At 46.9% G+C, this 18,898-nt stretch overlaps 1 protein-coding gene across 1 annotated transcript; it reads right to left on the reverse strand.

The window, feature by feature from the left end:
* Nucleotides 1-14,727: 14,727 nt before the first annotated feature.
* Nucleotides 14,728-17,471, reverse strand: LOC129846602 (early growth response protein 2b-like). The gene is made up of 2 exons (XM_055914548.1): nucleotides 17,067-17,471; nucleotides 14,728-16,571 (listed from the first exon to the last, which is right to left on the reverse strand). Exons 1-2 carry the CDS (start codon nucleotides 17,236-17,238, stop codon nucleotides 15,460-15,462), a joined length of 1,284 nt encoding a protein of 427 aa, XP_055770523.1. The 5' UTR covers nucleotides 17,239-17,471; the 3' UTR covers nucleotides 14,728-15,459.
* Between the last annotated feature and the right edge of the window lie 1,427 nt (nucleotides 17,472-18,898).

Below are 18,898 nucleotides of genomic sequence, written 5' to 3' on the forward strand. Positions count from 1 at the left end.
GGACCTGCCTTGTTGATAGTGTTGTTAAGAAGGTAGAAACTAGGGCCTGTGGGACCTGCCTTGTTGATAGTGTTGTTAAGAAGGTAGAAACTAGGGCCTGTAGGACCTGCCTTGTTGATAGTGTTGTTAAGAAGGTAGAAACTAGGGCCTGTAGGACCTGCCTTGTTGACTGTGTTGTTAAGAAGGTAGAAACTAGGGCCTGTGGGACCTGCCTTGTTGATAGTGTTGTTAAGAAGGTAGAAACTAGGGCCTGTAGGACCTGCCTTGTTGATAGTGCTGTTAAGAAGGTAGAAACTAGGGCCTGTAGGACCTGCCTTGTTGATAGTGCTGTTAAGAAGGTAGAGACTAGGGCCTGTAGGACCTGCCTTGTTGATAGTGTTGTTAAGAAGGTAGAAACTAGGGCCTGTAGGACCTGCCTTGTTGATAGTGTTGTTAAGAAGGTAGAAACTAGGGCCTGTAGGACCTGCCTTGTTGATAGTGTTGTTAAGAAGGTAGAAACTAGGGCCTGTAGGACCTGCCTTGTTGATAGTGTTGTTAAGAAGGTAGAAACTAGGGCCTGTAGGACCTGCCTTGTTGATAGTGTTGTTAAGAAGGTAGAAACTAGGGCCTGTAGGACCTGCCTTGTTGATAGTGCTGTTAAGAAGGTAGAAACTAGACCCTGTAGGACCTGCCTTGTTGATAGTGTTGTTAAGAAGGTAGAAACTAGGGCCTGTAGGACCTGCCTTGTTGATAGTGTTGTTAAGAAGGTAGAAACTAGGGCCTGTAGGACCTGCCTTGTTGATAGTGTTGTTAAGAAGGTAGAAACTAGGGCCTGTAGGACCTGCCTTGTTGATAGTTTTGTTAAGAAGGTAGAAACTAGGGCCTGTAGGACCTGCCTTGTTGATAGTTTTGTTAAGAAGGTAGAAACTAGGGCCTGTAGGACCTGCCTTGTTGATAGTTTTGTTATGAAGGTAGAAACTAGAGCCTGTAGGACCTGCCTTGTTGATAGTTTTGTTAAGAAGGTAGAAACTAGGGCCTGTAGGACCTGCCTTGTTGATAGTGTTGTTAAGAAGGTAGAAACTAGGGCGTGCCTTGTTGATAGTGTTGTTAAGAAGGTAGAAACTAGGGCCTGTAGGACCTGCCTTGTTGATAGTTTTGTTAAGAAGGTAGAAACTAGGGCCTGTAGGACCTGCCTTGTTGATAGTGTTGTTAAGAAGGTAGAAACTAGGGCCTGTGGGACCTGCCTTGTTGATAGTTTTGTTAAGAAGGTAGAAACTAGGACCTGCCTTGTTGATAGTTTTGTTAAGAAGGTAGAAACTAGGGCCTGTGGGACCTGCCTTGTTGATAGTGTTGTTAAGAAGGTAGAAACTAGGGCCTGTGGGACCTGCCTTGTTGATAGTGTTGTTAAGAAGGTAGAAACTAGGGCCTGTAGGACCTGCCTTGTTGATAGTGTTGTTAAGAAGGTAGAAACTAGGGCCTGTAGGACCTGCCTTGTTGATAGTGTTGTTAAGAAGGTAGAAACTAGGGCCTGTAGGACCTGCCTTGTTGATAGTGTTGTTAAGAAGGTAGAAACTAGGGCCTGTAGGACCTGCCTTGTTGATAGTGTTGTGAAGAAGGTAGAAACTAGGGCCTGTAGGACCTGCCTTGTTGATAGTGTTGTTAAGAAGGTAGAAACTAGGGCCTGTAGGACCTGCCTTGTTGATAGTGCTGTTAAGAAGGTAGAAACTAGGGCCTGTAGGACCTGCCTTGTTGATAGTGTTGTTAAGAAGGTAGAAACTAGGGCCTGTAGGACCTGCCTTGTTGATAGTGCTGTTAAGGAGGTAGAAACTAGGGCCTGTAGGACCTGCCTTGTTGATAGTGTTGTTAAGAAGGTAGAAACTAGGGCCTGTAGGACCTGCCTTGTTGATAGTGCTGTTAAGAAGGTAGAAACTAGGGCCTGTAGGACCTGCCTTGTTGATAGTGCTGTTAAGAAGGTAGAAACTAGACCCTGTAGGACCTGCCTTGTTGATAGTGTTGTTAAGAAGGTAGAAACTAGGGCCTGTAGGACCTGCCTTGTTGATAGTGTTGTTAAGAAGGTAGAAACTAGGGCCTGTAGGACCTGCCTTGTTGATAGTGCTGTTAAGAAGGTAGAAACTAGGGCCTGTAGGACCTGCCTTGTTGATAGTGCTGTTAAGAAGGTAAAAACTAGACCCTGTAGGACCTGCCTTGTTGATAGTGTTGTTAAGAAGGTAGAAACTAGGGCCTGTAGGACCTGCCTTGTTGATAGTGTTGTTAAGAAGGTAGAAACTAGGGCCTGTAGGACCTGCCTTGTTGATAGTGTTGTTAAGAAGGTAGAAACTAGGGCCTGTAGGACCTGCCTTGTTGATAGTTTTGTTAAGAAGGTAGAAACTAGGGCCTGTAGGACCTGCCTTGTTGATAGTTTTGTTAAGAAGGTAGAAACTAGGGCCTGTGGGACCTGCCTTGTTGATAGTGTTGTTAAGAAGGTAGAAACTAGGGCCTGTGGGACCTGCCTTGTTGATAGTGTTGTTAAGAAGGTAGAAACTAGGGCCTGCAGGACGTGCCTTGTTGATAGTGTTGTTAAGAAGGTAGAAACTAGGGCCTGTGGGACCTGCCTTGTTGATAGTTGTAACAGTCCTGACCTGTTTTATGTTGTTTTTTATGTGTTTATGGTCAGGGCATGTGTTTTGGGTGGGCAGTCTATGTTATCTGTTTCTATGTTGGTTTTGGGTTACCTGGTATGGCTCTTGATTAGAGGCAGGTGGTTTGCGTTTTCCTCTAATTAAGAGTCATATTTAGGTAGGGCGTTCTCACTGTTTGTTTGTGGGTGATTGTCTCCTGTGTCGTGTCGATGTATGTACCATACGGGACTGTTTGGCTGTTCGTTTTCGTTTCGATGTCGTCTGTTTCCTGTCCGTGAGTTTACGTGTAGTTATGTAAGTTTATGTTCAGGTTTCGTCAACGTCGTTTTCTTGTTTTGTAAATTTGAAAGTGTTTTGTGTTTCGTGTTGCCATCGTCGTATTTATAATAAAGATGGCTTATTTCCCTCAAGCTGCATTTTGGTCTGAAGATCCTTCTCTCCTCACCTCGTCCGAGGATGAGGAGAGTGACAGCCATAACAGAATCACCCACCACGCTAAGACCAAGCGGTATGGGAATGCTCTACGGAGCAACAAGGACTTCTGGACTTGGGAGGAGATCCTGGACGGTAGAGGACCTTGGGCTCAACCAGGGGAATATCGCCGTCCTAAGGAGGAGTTGGAAGCAGCGAAGGCTGAGAGGCGCTGGTATGAGGAGGCAGCGCGACGACGCGGTTGGGAGCCCGTGAGTCAGACCAAAAAATTTCTTGGGGGGGGGCACACGAGGAGTGTGGTAAAGCCGGGTAGGATACCCCATCCAACTCCCCGTGCTTACCGTGGAGGTAGAAGGCGTCGTACTGGTAAGACACCGCGTTATGCGGTAAAACGCACGGTGTCCCCAGTACGCGTGCTTAGCCCAGTGCAGGCTATTCCACCTTGCCGCACTGGGAGGGCTAGGTTGGGCATCGAGCCGGATGTCATGAAGCCGGCCCAACGTATTTGGCCTCCAGTACGTCTCCTCGGGCCGGCGTACATGGCACCAGCCTTACAGGTGGTGTCCCCGGTTCGCCTGCATAGGCCAGTGCGGGCTATTCCACCTCGCTGCACTGGCAGGGCTACGGGGATCATTCAACCTGGTAGGGTTGGGGAGGCTCGGTGCTCAAGAGCACGTGTCCTCCTTCACGGTCCGGTAGACCCGGTGCCACCTCCATGTACCAGTCCTCCGGTGGCAGCCCCCCGTACCAGGCTGTCTCTCCGGGTTCTCTCTCCTGCTGTTTCCTCCTCTCCAGCGCAGCCAGTGCCTAGACCACGCACCAGGCTGTCTCTCCTTCTCCTTCCTACAGAGCCATCCGTCTCCCCAGCGCCATCTGAGCCATCTGTCTCCCCAGCGCCATCTGAGCCATCCGTCTCCCCAGCGCCATCTGAGCCATCCGTCTCCCCAGCGCCATCTGAGCCATCCGTCTCCCCAGCGCCGTCTGAGCCATCCGTCTGCCATGAGCCTGCAAAGCCGCCCGTCTGTCATGAGCCTGCAAAGCCGCCCGTCTGCCATGAGCCTACAGAGCCGTCCGCCAGACAGGAGCCGCTAGAGTCGCCCGCCAGACAGGAGCCGCTAGAGCCGCCCGCCAGACATGAGCCGCTAGAGCCGCCCGCCAGACAGGATCTGCCAGAGCCGCCTACCAGACAGGATCTGCCAGAGCCGCCAACCAGACAGGATCTGCCAGAGCCGCCAACCAGACAGGATCTGCCAGAGCCGCCAACCAGACAGGATCTGCCAGAGCCGCCAACCAGACAGGATCTGCCAGAGCCGCCAACCAGACAGGATCTGCCAGAGCCGTCCTGCCATGACCAGCCAGAGTCGTCCTGCCATGACCAGCCAGAGCCGTCCAGCCAGGACCTGCCAGAGCCGTCCAGCCAGGACCTGCCAGAGCCGTCCAGCCAGGACCTGCCAGAGCCGTCCAGCCAGGACCTGCCAGAGCCGTCCAGCCAGGACCTGCCAGAGCCGTCCAGCCAGGACCTGCCAGAGCCGTCCAGCCAGGACCTGCCAGAGCCGTCCTGCTATGACCTGCCAGAGCCGTCCAGCCAGGACCTGCCAGAGCCGTCCAGCCAGGACCTGCCAGAGCCGTCCAGCCAGGACCTGCCAGAGTCCTTCAGCCGGGATCTGCCCCTTGTCCCGGTGCTGCCCCTTGTCCCGGTGCTGCCCCTTGTCCCGGTGCTGCCCCTTGTCCCGGTGCTGCCCCTTGTCCCGGTGCTGCCCCTTGGCCCGGTGCTGCCCCTTGTCCCGGTGCTGCCCCTTATTCCGGTGCTGGTCCTTATCCTGGTGCTGCCCCTTGTTCCGGTGCTGCCCCTTGTCCCGGTGCTACCCCTTGTCCCGGTGCTGCCCCTTGTCCCGGTGCTGGCCGTTTATTTAGGGGAAGGTAGTTTTAGGGTGGTCAGTGGAAGGGGTAGACAGAAGAGGGGAGTGACTATGGTGGTGTGGGGAGAGCGTCCTGAGCCGGAGCCACCACCGTGGTCAACTGCCCACCCAGACCCTCCCCTGGACTTTGTGCTGGTGCGCCCGGCGTTCGCACCTTGAGGGGGGGGTTCTGTAACACTCCTGACCTGTTTTATGTTGTTTTTTATGTGTTTATGGTCAGGGCATGTGTTTTGGGTGGGCAGTCTATGTTATCTGTTTCTATGTTGGTTTTGGGTTACCTGGTATGGCTCTTGATTAGAGGCAGGTGGTTTGCGTTTTCCTCTAATTAAGAGTCATATTTAGGTAGGGCGTTCTCACTGTTTGTTTGTGGGTGATTGTCTCCTGTGTCGTGTCGATGTATGTACCATACGGGACTGTTTGGCTGTTCGTTTTCGTTTCGATGTCGTCTGTTTCCTGTCCGTGAGTTTACGTGTAGTTATGTAAGTTTATGTTCAGGTTTCGTCAACGTCGTTTTCTTGTTTTGTAAATTTGAATGTTTTGTGTTTCGTGTTGCCATCGTCGTATTTATAATAAAGATGGCTTATTTCCCTCAAGCTGCATTTTGGTCTGAAGATCCTTCTCTCCTCACCTCGTCCGAGGATGAGGAGAGTGACAGCCATAACAGAATCACCCACCACGCTAAGACCAAGCGGTATGGGAATGCTCTACGGAGCAACAAGGACTTCTGGACTTGGGAGGAGATCCTGGACGGTAGAGGACCTTGGGCTCAACCAGGGGAATATCGCCGTCCTAAGGAGGAGTTGGAAGCAGCGAAGGCTGAGAGGCGCTGGTATGAGGAGGCAGCGCGACGACGCGGTTGGGAGCCCGTGAGTCAGACCAAAAAATTTCTTGGGGGGGGGGCACACGAGGAGTGTGGTAAAGCCGGGTAGGATACCCGAGCCAACTCCCCGTGCTTACCGTGGAGGTAGAAGGCGTCGTACTGGTAAGACACCGTGTTATGCGGTAAAGCGCACGGTGTCCCCAGTACGCGTGCTTAGCCCAGTGCGGGCTATTCCACCTTGCCGCACTGGGAGGGCTAGGTTGGGCATCGAGCCGGATGTCATGAAGCCGGCCCAACGTATTTGGCCTCCAGTACGTCTCCTCGGGCCGGCGTACATGGCACCAGCCTTACAGGTGGTGTCCCCGGTTCGCCTGCATAGGCCAGTGCGGGCTATTCCACCTCGCTGCACTGGCAGGGCTACGGGGATCATTCAACCTGGTAGGGTTGGGGAGGCTCGGTGCTCAAGAGCACGTGTCCTCCTTCACGGTCCGGTAGACCCGGTGCCACCTCCATGTACCAGTCCTCCGGTGGCAGCCCCCCGTACCAGGCTGTCTCTCCGGGTTTTCTCTCCTGCTGTTTCCTCCTCTCCAGCGCAGCCAGTGCCTAGACCACGCACCAGGCTGTCTCTCCTTCTCCTTCCTACAGAGCCATCCGTCTCCCCAGCGCCATCTGAGCCATCTGTCTCCCCAGCGCCATCTGAGCCATCCGTCTCCCCAGCGCCATCTGAGCCATCCGTCTCCCCAGCGCCATCTGAGCCATCCGTCTCCCCAGCGCCGTCTGAGCCATCCGTCTGCCATGAGCCTGCAAAGCCGCCCGTCTGTCATGAGCCTGCAAAGCCGCCCGTCTGCCATGAGCCTACAGAGCCGTCCGCCAGACAGGAGCCGCTAGAGTCGCCCGCCAGACAGGAGCCGCTAGAGCCGCCCGCCAGACAGGATCTGCCAGAGCCGCCAACCAGACAGGATCTGCCAGAGCCGCCAACCAGACAGGATCTGCCAGAGCCGCCAACCAGACAGGATCTGCCAGAGCCGCCAACCAGACAGGATCTGCCAGAGCCGCCAACCAGACAGGATCTGCCAGAGCCGTCCTGCCATGACCAGCCAGAGTCGTCCTGCCATGACCAGCCAGAGCCGTCCAGCCAGGACCTGCCAGAGCCGTCCAGCCAGGACCTGCCAGAGCCGTCCAGCCAGGACCTGCCAGAGCCGTCCAGCCAGGACCTGCCAGAGCCGTCCAGCCAGGACCTGCCAGAGCCGTCCAGCCAGGACCTGCCAGAGCCGTCCAGCCAGGACCTGCCAGAGCCGTCCTGCTATGACCTGCCAGAGCCGTCCAGCCAGGACCTGCCAGAGCCGTCCAGCCAGGACCTGCCAGAGCCGTCCAGCCAGGACCTGCCAGAGCCGTCCAAACAGGACCTGCCAGAGTCCCTCAGCCAGGACCTGCCAGAGTCCTTCAGCCGGGATCTGCCCCTTGTCCCGGTGCTGCCCCTTGTCCCGGTGCTGCCCCTTGTCCCGGTGCTGCCCCTTGTCCCGGTGCTGCCCCTTGTCCCGGTGCTGCCCCTTGTCCCGGTGCTGCCCCTTGTCCCGGTGCTGCCCCTTATTCCGGTGCTGGTCCTTATCCTGGTGCTGCCCCTTGTTCCGGTGCTGCCCCTTGTCCCGGTGCTACCCCTTGTCCCGGTGCTGCCCCTTGTCCCGGTGCTGGCCGTTTATTTAGGGGAAGGTAGTTTTAGGGTGGTCAGTGGAAGGGGTAGACAGAAGAGGGGAGTGACTATGGTGGTGTGGGGAGAGCGTCCTGAGCCGGAGCCACCACCGTGGTCAACTGCCCACCCAGACCCTCCCCTGGACTTTGTGCTGGTGCGCCCGGCGTTCGCACCTTGAGGGGGGGGGTTCTGTAACAGTCCTGACCTGTTTTATGTTGTTTTTTATGTGTTTATGGTCAGGGCATGTGTTTTGGGTGGGCAGTCTATGTTATCTGTTTCTATGTTGGTTTTGGGTTACCTGGTATGGCTCTTGATTAGAGGCAGGTGGTTTGCGTTTTCCTCTAATTAAGAGTCATATTTAGGTAGGGCGTTCTCACTGTTTGTTTGTGGGTGATTGTCTCCTGTGTCGTGTCGATGTATGTACCATACGGGACTGTTTGGCTGTTCGTTTTCGTTTCGATGTCGTCTGTTTCCTGTCCGTGAGTTTACGTGTAGTTATGTAAGTTTATGTTCAGGTTTCGTCAACGTCGTTTTCTTGTTTTGTAAATTTGAAAGTGTTTTGTGTTTCGTGTTGCCATCGTCGTATTTATAATAAAGATGGCTTATTTCCCTCAAGCTGCATTTTGGTCTGAAGATCCTTCTCTCCTCACCTCGTCCGAGGATGAGGAGAGTGACAGCCATAACAATAGTGTTGTTAAGAAGGTAGAAACTAGGGCCTGTAGGACCTGCCTTGTTGATAGTGTTGTTAAGAAGGTAGAAACTAGGGCCTGTAGGACCTGCCTTGTTGACAGTGTTGTTAAGAAGGTAGAAACTAGGGCCTGTGGGACCTGCCTTGTTGATAGTGTTGTTAAGAAGGTAGAAACTAGGGCCTGTAGGACCTGCCTTGTTGATAGTGCTGTTAAGAAGGTAGAAACTAGGGCCTGTAGGACCTGCCTTGTTGATAGTGCTGTTAAGAAGGTAGAAACTAGGGCCTGTAGGACCTGCCTTGTTGATAGTGTTGTTAAGAAGGTAGAAACTAGGGCCTGTAGGACCTGCCTTGTTGATAGTGCTGTTAAGGAGGTAGAAACAAGGGCCTGTAGGACCTGCCTTGTTGATAGTGTTGTTAAGAAGGTAGAAACTAGGGCCTGTAGGACCTGCCTTGTTGATAGTGCTGTTAAGAAGGTAGAAACTAGGGCCTGTAGGACCTGCCTTGTTGATAGTGTTGTTAAGAAGGTAGAAACTAGGGCCTGTAGGACCTGCCTTGTTGATAGTGTTGTTAAGAAGGTAGAAACTAGGGCCTGTAGGACCTGCCTTGTTGATAGTGCTGTTAAGAAGGTAGAAACTAGGGCCTGTAGGACCTGCCTTGTTGATAGTGCTGTTAAGAAGGTAGAAACTAGACCCTGTAGGACCTGCCTTGTTGATAGTGTTGTTAAGAAGGTAGAAACTAGGGCCTGTAGGACCTGCCTTGTTGATAGTGTTGTTAAGAAGGTAGAAACTAGGGCCTGTAGGACCTGCCTTGTTGATAGTGTTGTTAAGAAGGTAGAAACTAGGGCCTGTGGGACCTGCCTTGTTGATAGTGTTGTTAAGAAGGTAGAAACTAGGGCCTGTAGGACCTGCCTTGTTGATAGTGTTGTTAAGAAGGTAGAAACTAGGGCCTGTAGGACCTGCCTTGTTGACAGTGTTGTTAAGAAGGTAGAAACTAGGGCCTGTGGGACCTGCCTTGTTGATAGTGTTGTTAAGAAGGTAGAAACTAGGGCCTGTAGGACCTGCCTTGTTGATAGTGCTGTTAAGAAGGTAGAGACTAGGGCCTGTAGGACCTGCCTTGTTGATAGTGTTGTTAAGAAGGTAGAAACTAGGGCCTGTAGGACCTGCCTTGTTGATAGTGTTGTGAAGAAGGTAGAAACTAGGGCCTGTAGGACCTGCCTTGTTGATAGTGTTGTTAAGAAGGTAGAAACTAGGGCCTGTAGGACCTGCCTTGTTGATAGTGCTGTTAAGAAGGTAGAAACTAGGGCCTGTAGGACCTGCCTTGTTGATAGTGTTGTTAAGAAGGTAGAAACTAGGGCCTGTAGGACCTGCCTTGTTGATAGTGTTGTTAAGAAGGTAGAAACTAGGGCCTGTAGGACCTGCCTTGTTGATAGTGTTGTGAAGAAGGTAGAAACTAGGGCCTGTAGGACCTGCCTTGTTGATAGTGTTGTTAAGAAGGTAGAAACTAGGGCCTGTAGGACCTGCCTTGTTGATAGTGCTGTTAAGAAGGTAGAAACTAGGGCCTGTAGGACCTGCCTTGTTGATAGTGTTGTTAAGAAGGTAGAAACTAGGGCCTGTAGGACCTGCCTTGTTGATAGTGCTGTTAAGGAGGTAGAAACTAGGGCCTGTAGGACCTGCCTTGTTGATAGTGTTGTTAAGAAGGTAGAAACTAGGGCCTGTAGGACCTGCCTTGTTGATAGTGTTGTTAAGAAGGTAGAAACTAGAGCATGTAGGACCTGCCTTGTTGATAGTGTTGTTAAGAAGGTAGAAACTAGGGCCTGTAGGACCTGCCTTGTTGATAGTGTTGTTAAGAAGGTAGAAACTAGAGCATGTAGGACCTGCCTTGTTGATAGTGTTGTTAAGAAGGTAGAAACTAGGGCCTGTAGGACCTGCCTTGTTGATAGTGTTGTTAAGAAGGTAGAAACTAGAGCATGTAGGACCTGCCTTGTTGATAGTGTTGTTAAGAAGGTAGAAACTAGGGCCTGTAGGACCTGCCTTGTTGATAGTGCTGTTAAGAAGGTAGAAACTAGGGCCTGTAGGACCTGCCTTGTTGATAGTGTTGTTAAGAAGGTAGAAACTAGGGCCTGTAGGACCTGCCTTGTTGATAGTGTTGTTAAGAAGGTAGAAACTAGGGCCTGTAGGACCTGCCTTGTTGATAGGGCTGTTAAGAAGGTAGAAACTAGGGCCTGTAGGACCTGCCTTGTTGATAGTGCTGTTAAGAAGGTAGAAACTAGACCCTGTAGGACATGACTTGTTGATAGTGTTGTTAAGAAGGTAGAAACTAGGGCCTGTAGGACCTGCCTTGTTGATAGTGTTGTTAAGAAGGTAGAAACTAGGGCCTGTAGGACCTGCCTTGTTGATAGTGCTGTTAAGAAGGTAGAAACTAGGGCCTGTAGGACCTGCCTTGTTGATAGTGCTGTTAAGAAGGTAGAAACTAGACCCTGTAGGACCTGCCTTGTTGATAGTGTTGTTAAGAAGGTAGAAACTAGGGCCTGTAGGACCTGCCTTGTTGATAGTGTTGTTAAGAAGGTAGAAACTAGGGCCTGTAGGACCTGCCTTGTTGATAGTGTTGTTAAGAAGGTAGAAACTAGGGCCTGTAGGACCTGCCTTGTTGATAGTGCTGTTAAGAAGGTAGAAACTAGGGCCTGTAGGACCTGCCTTGTTGATAGTGTGCCTTCGGGAATGCAGAGTAGCACTTTGTTATGGACTGACTTCTCCCCATCCTAGGTACTGTTGTTTAGGGTGGCCAGTAGGCTAGTGGTTAGAGCGTTGGACTATAATCCGAAAGGCTACAAGATCGAATCCCAGAGCTGACCAGGTGAAAATGTGTCGTTCTGCCGCTGAACAAGGCAGTTAACCCACTGTTCCCCGGCATTAGATATAATGTTGATCAGACTACCTGCATTAGTTGTAATGTTGATCAGACTACCTGCATTAGTTTTAATGTTGATCAGACTACCTGCATTAGTTTTAATGTTGATCAGACTACCTGTATTAGTTTTAATGTTGATCAGACTACCTGGATTAGTTTTAATGTTGATCAGACTACCTGCATTAGTTTTAATGTTGATCAGACTACCGTCATTAGTTTTAATGTTGATCAGACTACCTGCATTAGTTTTAATGTTGATCAGACTACCTGCATTAGTTTTAATGTTGATCAGACTACCTGCATTAGTTTTAATGTTGATCAGACTACCTGCATTAGTTTTAATGTTGATCAGACTACCTGCATTAGTTTTAATGTTGATCAGACTACCTGCATTAGTTTTAATGTTGATCAGACTACGGTGTTAGTTTTAATGTTGATCAGACTACCTGTATTAGTTTTAATGTTGATCAGACTACCTGCATTAGTTTTAATGTTGATCAGACTACCTGCATTAGTTTTAATGTTGATCAGACTACCTGCATTAGTTTTAATGTTGATCAGACTACCTGTATTAGTTTTAATGTTGATCAGACTACGGTGTTAGTTTTAATGTTGATCAGACTACCTGCATTAGTTGTAATGTTGATCAGACTACCTGCATTAGTTTTAATGTTGATCAGACTACCTGCATTAGTTTTAATGTTGATCAGACTACCTGCATTAGTTTTAATGTTGATCAGACTACCTGCATTAGTTTTAATGTTGATCAGACTACCTGTATTAGTTTTAATGTTGATCAGACTACCTGCATTAGTTTTAATGTTGATCAGACTACCTGCATTAGTTTTAATGTTGATCAGACTACGGTGTTAGTTTTAATGTTGATCAGACTACCTGCATTAGTTTTAATGTTGATCAGACTACCTGCATTAGTTTTAATGTTGATCAGACTACCTGCATTAGTTTTAATGTTGATCAGACTACCTGCATTAGTTTTAATGTTGATCAGACTACCTGCATTAGTTTTAATGTTGATCAGACTACCTGGATTAGTTTTAATGTTGATCAGACTACGGTGTTAGTTTTAATGTTGATCAGACTACCTGCATTAGTTTTAATGTTGATCAGACTACCTGCATTAGTTTTAATGTTGATCAGACTATGGTGTTAGTTATAATGTTGATCAGACTACGGTGTTAGTTTTAATGTTGATCAGACTACGGTGTTAGTTTTAATGTTGATCAGACTACCTGCATTAGTTTTAATGTTGATCAGACTACCTGCATTAGTTTTAATGTTGATCAGACTATGGTGTTAGTTATAATGTTGATCAGACTACGGTGTTAGTTTTAATGTTGATCAGACTACCTGCATTAGTTTTAATGTTGATCAGACTACCTGTATTAGTTTAATGTTGATCAGACTACCTGCATTAGTTTTAATGTTGATCAGACTATGGTGTTAGTTATAATGTTGATCAGACTACGGTGTTAGTTTTAATGTTGATCAGACTACCTGCATTAGTTTTAATGTTGATCAGACTACCTGCATTAGTTTTAATGTTGATCAGACTACCTGCATTAGTTTTAATGTTGATCAGACTACCTGCATTAGTTTTAATGTTGATCAGACTACCTGCATTAGTTTTAATGTTGATCAGACTACCTGCATTAGTTTTAATGTTGATCAGACTACCTGTATTAGTTTTAATGTTGATCAGACTACCTGCATTAGTTTTAATGTTGATCAGACTACCTGTATTAGTTTTAATGTTGATCAGACTACCTGCATTAGTTTAATGTTGATCAGACTACCTGCATTAGTTTTAATGTTGATCAGACTACCTGCATTAGTTTTAATGTTGATCAGACTACCTGCATTAGTTTTAATGTTGATCAGACTACCTGCATTAGTTTTGATGTTGATCAGACTACCTGCATTAGTGTTAATGTTGATCAGACTACCTGCATTAGTTTTAATGTTGATCAGACTACCTGCATTAGTTTTAATGTTGATCAGACTACCTGCATTAGTTTTAATGTTGATCAGACTACCTGCATTAGTTTTAATGTTGATCAGACTACCTGTATTAGTTTTAATGTTGATCAGACTACCTGCATTAGTTTTAATGTTGATCAGACTACCTGCATTAGTTTTAATGTTGATCAGACTACCTGTATTAGTTTTAATGTTGATCAGACTACCTGCATTAGTTTTAATGTTGATCAGACTACCTGCATTAGTTTTAATGTTGATCAGACTACCTGCATTAGTTTTAATGTTGATCAGACTACCTGTATTAGTTTTAATGTTGATCAGACTACCTGCATTAGTTTTAATGTTGATCAGACTACCTGCATTAGTTTTAATGTTGATCAGACTACCTGCATTAGTTTAATGTTGATCAGACTACCTGCATTAGTTTTAATGTTGATCAGACTACCTGTATTAGTTTTAATGTTGATCAGACTACGGTGTTAGTTTTAATGTTGATCAGACTACGGTGTTAGTTTTAATGTTGATCAGACTACCTGCATTAGTTATAATGTTGATCAGACTACGGTGTTAGTTTTAATGTTGATCAGACTACGGTGTTAGTTTTAATGTTGATCAGACTACCTGCATTAGTTATAATGTTGATCAGACTACGGTGTTAGTTTTAATGTTGATCAGACTACGGTGTTAGTTTTAATGTTGATCAGACTACCTGCATTAGTTTTAATGTTGATCAGACTACCTGCATTAGTTTTAATGTTGATCAGACTACCTGCATTAGTTTTAATGTTGATCAGACTACGGTGTTAGTTTTAATGTTGATCAGACTACCTGTATTAGTTTTAATGTTGATCAGACTACCTGTATTAGTTTTAATGTTGATCAGACTACCTGTATTAGTTTTAATGTTGATCAGACTACCTGCATTAGTTCTAATGTTAATCAGACTACCTGCATTAGTTTTAATGTTGATCAGACTACGGTGTTAGTTTTAATGTTGATCAGACTACCTGCATTAGTTTTAATGTTGATCAGACTACCTGCATTAGTTTTAATGTTGATCAGACTACCTGCATTAGTTTTAATGTTGATCAGACTACCTGCATTAGTTTTAATGTTGATCAGACTACCTGCATTAGTTTTAATGTTGATCAGACTACCTGCATTAGTTTTAATGTTGATCAGACTACCTGCATTAGTTGTAATGTTGATCAGACTACCTGCATTAGTTTTAATGTTGATCAGACTACCTGTATTAGTTTTAATGTTGATCAGACTACCTGCATTAGTTTTAATGTTGATCAGACTACCTGCATTAGTTTTAATGTTGATCAGACTACGGTGTTAGTTGTTATTGTCCGTTTTATTGTATGTCCTGCGTGTATAGATCTCTACATGAACATCGGTAAAGATCTTTCCCGTTCTAGTTGTTGTTAACCACAGCAGCAGAACGGATAGACGGTGAGTGGGAGCTCGTGAAGGCATGACTCACATCACACTGACGTTACATGGGAATTACCACGCCCGCCCTTTATGGTGTACTTTCCAATACTATTACATTATATTCATGTTGTTCACACTTTATTTTGTTTTTAGTTCACAAGAAATAACCTTTCTGGAGGCCATTGAGATGTTTTTTTTAATCAACATTAACATTTAATATCAGTCGTAAACATTCACGAAAAACAAATGTCAATTCGGTTTTGAGTTCAATTATTTACATTTCTTATTGTTAGACATAAACCACAACACTTTCCATAGTTACACGGCACAATGTGTACAAAAATATACATATAATCAAACTTTAATATTAAATGACAAAATGTACAGTTTCATTAAATCGTTCTTGTATTGACAATGTACAAAAATAACGTGTGAAACGAGGCACAACAAGGGGGAAATACAATCAACGAACATGTTAAAAATGACACATTTTGTCTAGTAAATCATTTAAAACACTTTTCCTTCTAAATTATTGCAAATATAACGTTCTTTCCCATGCAGCGTTGTGTATATTGTAACCTATTGGCGCGTCAGTGTACATGTGCTTGATATTAATCCTCAACATGTTTCTTCCCGATACATGAAGAGAATAGAGGCAGCCACGTGTTAAACGTATTGTCTATTAACTTGACTTCAGTAGGCTATGCAAACAAAGTGCGTTTCTCTCAGCCACCAAACTAAGAGGATACATCGTGGGAACGTTTGGAGCGCAACGGAATGATGCGCAATTACGCATGAAAGAGAATTCTGCTGTTGCGTGTAAAGTTCGTTCCATGTTGTGTTTTGAACTTGCAGCTTACAAACAATTAAACCTCAATCTCTATTGTCTTTAGTTCATCAAGGTTTCTAAATATTTATTCCCATAAACCTATTGGCTATAGTGTGTACTATACCGCCCGCGAGGGGCATCCCGCCAGCTGTCCCGTGCTGGAGGAGCAGACTCCGCTAGATGTGCTTATAGAACCGCTACCGGAGCGATCAGAGTTCGTGTTGTTTGATGGCGCAGTGGATGATTTTCTCTCTTTCTGTCTGAGATGAATCTTGGTGTGTCTTTTGCGCTCGTCGCTCCTCGCGAACTTACGGCCACAGAAATCACAGGCGAAGGGCTTCTCTCCGGTGTGCGTGCGGATGTGCGTGGTGAGGTGGTCGCTGCGGCTAAAGTTCCTCATGCAGATCCGGCACTGGAACGGTTTGTGCCCCGTGTGGATCCGGATGTGTCTGGTCAGCTCGTCAGACCGAGAGAACCGCCGGTCGCAGCCTTCCGCTGGGCAGGGGTACGGCCGCTCATGGACCGGGGTCTTGCTCGGTCTGTTGGGATATTTTCTGGGCCGTAGGATGGGTCTCAGGGGGAGGTTCTGGGGGCTGTACGCTGTGGGGAGTCTGGGTCCATCCGAGACCGGCCCACCTAATGTAAAGTTCCTAATAGTGTTCAGGGGAGTCAGAGGTGGGGGTACTCTAAAGGAGTCCAGTGGGCAGGGGAAGGGCTTGCGGTCAGGCATGGCCTGCATGTCCCTCTGACAGGTCGGCTGGAAGAACCCATAGTCTGGGATGATGGGGAAGAGACCCGAGTCTGTGTTGGGCTTAGGGGAGGAGTAGGACGGCGGCGGGTAGGAGATACCGGGCCCGGTGGAGAGGAAGGCCGACGGGTCCTGGTAGACCTCCCCACAGCCGTAGGGAGGCGGGGAAGAGTAGAGGTGGTGCTCCATGTCGGCCTGGTTCTGGGCCATGGTGCAGCTGAGCGTGGAGGAGAAATGGCCGGGAGAGCCGGAGGACGCCGGGGAGGAGGAGGCAGAAGATGGCTGGGTCATGCCCAGGATCCCCGCACTCACTATGTTGATGACGCCCTCGGGGTTCCAGTTACCGGGATACTGAGAGTCGATGGAGAACTTTCCCATGTAGGTGAAGGTCTGGTTCCGATGACCAGGTGGCTGGGAGAAGCTAGAGTAAGACAGGTCGAGAGAGCGTTTCTCTAAGCTCATATCGCCACTCATCAAGCCATCTGGAAGATAAGAAGAGACATCTTAGCAGAGAATCACGAAACAAACCCGAAACAAACAAATCAGAGCGCTTTAAAAAAAAGAAACATGCTGAAGGTCCGTTCTCGTGCGCACAGTGTTTGGTGCGTGCTGCGCGCTCGCGTCCTTTACCCACCGGTCAGTCATTCAACTTTTCAAAGGGGTGCCGTTTTACTTTTATGAAAACTTTTTTTTTGAAAAGTGCGTAACTCTAGCCATGTGCCTCTAAAACATAACATGTTTTATTACCATTAATACAAATATCCCAAACATACATTTGTCCCTCAACCATAAATTCAAAATATTTCCAAAATCTCTTGGCCAAGATGAAAAAAAGGCCATATCAAACATTATGCATAATATTATAACCTATACGTAGTAGCCTATATGTTTCCTCTCCAATAACAAACACAGCACATGTTGCATTCTCTAAAGGTCCCCATGATATCAAAACAACACCATGTCTAGTCCACGCTTACCTGGAGCTCCGCTAAGATGGTCGTGGTAGTGGCCTCCTAAATCAGCGTTAGGAAAGATAGCCACCCCGGGCGGCAGACTGTCATGATCCACAGAGTAGAGAGTATCAGAGACAGGGTGGACATACCCACCCAGAGAGACCGGGACTTTCTCTAAAGTTTTAGCCGTCATCATTTAAAACTAACGGACCCTCGCTGTTTCCAGGGTTACAACGGTATTGTAAACCGTTTAAACGGTATTTTAAACCGGTTGGTTGAGTATGTGTGGCCTTTACAGTCCTTTCCTACACTGAAACATCGGATAACCTGTCCGGAGAAGTGAACCCAATCTGGAGCGTGTGTTGATACCACTAGTCTACTCTACTCTCTCCAGATCATCAGGCTGTTTAGTGAATGACGGATCCTAGCAGCACGAGTAGCAGTAGTATGTATTTATCAGTGGGCAGTGAATGCGCCACTACGTCACTGCCCATACAAGGACCGTTTGGTTAGAGAGAGGAGGCGCTGGGGGATCCTATTGGCCCCGGGCTGTCAATGGAGAACCCACAAGTGAAAGTTGCCTATATAAAACGATAAAACATGTGTTTTTTCCCCATGCAGTTTCCATTAGCACGAAAATTATAAAACAATACAGGTGACAAGAAATGGAACAAATTTCAAGAGGGCATGTTATCAATTTAGACGGACATCAATGTTACAAAGATTATCTGATCTATAAGATTTTAAATGTTTCCTCTGCACATCGCCTTCAAATAGGAATTCCGGTTCTTCTCTAGAAGCCATACATGGTTTCATCCGGTAACTCTAAGAACACCCCTGCCTACATATAAGGGTTCTATTCCGGAATATGAGCGTCGGAAACTAGCGAGTCTTGCCGAGCAAGAGCAGCGACAGAACTACCATCGCAAACCACAATCAAATGAGAGCCACAATCACGGAATTTTCACCTTTGCTGCGTTAAACTCGGAAACTTTTGTCAGGGTCGTTTGAATAGGCGTTGCTTTAGGAAAGACTGGGCTACAGGCCTATTTAGCTATGAGCTATTTATATCACTAGAAGGGGAAATTGTTTGTCTTGAAGTTTAATGACTTTCACATCCTGAAATGAAACGGGTAAAGGAACGTGGTCTAATGATAACGGAACATATGGATACAGTAGTAGGCCTAGACTAGTTATACATTACGCTATTAAGTAGGCCTATAATCTATTATAGTAAAATACATGTGTTATATTGTTAGGCTACTAATAATAGGATTATTGTATTTGTTGGTTAATATTATTTTGTTGTTGATTCTCAATACTTTTGCCCTCCAGTGGTGTTGAACGGAACTGAGAGGTCGACTCATCTGTCGGGCAGGCCAACTGGGCTACTTACTGTCTGTTGTTTCAATGATGCACATTAAAAACCTCCTCAACCCCACGCGCATTTAAGAAAACCGGACATAGTTCACAAAAACATTTCCGTTCAGAGGCGATAAGGCGCATAATGCAATTGGCACAGCTTGGTAGACTCGGTATACCGGTAAAGTCCCCCTGTGGGTTGAGAAACGTGGAAGTTAAAAACTAGATGGCTGGGTGGGCGCGCGGTTCGGGGCCCTGGTTGGAAGGCAATTTCCAGATTGTGGCTGTGTCAAGTAACGCGGGGGAGAAAATTATCTAAATTTAAACATTTGATGGCTATAAAAAGTTATTACATTTTCTTGATACTTACACATTAGACTATACGTATAATTATTATTATTATTGTTGTGAATAGTTAGGCTTATTGTTATTATGTTGATACTACTATAATAACGATTAAATAACAATTATTGCTAATAATAATAATAATAGCA

Source organism: Salvelinus fontinalis, unplaced genomic scaffold (assembly GCF_029448725.1).
Source record: "Salvelinus fontinalis isolate EN_2023a unplaced genomic scaffold, ASM2944872v1 scaffold_0597, whole genome shotgun sequence".
Classification (NCBI taxonomy): Eukaryota; Metazoa; Chordata; class Actinopteri; order Salmoniformes; family Salmonidae; genus Salvelinus; species Salvelinus fontinalis.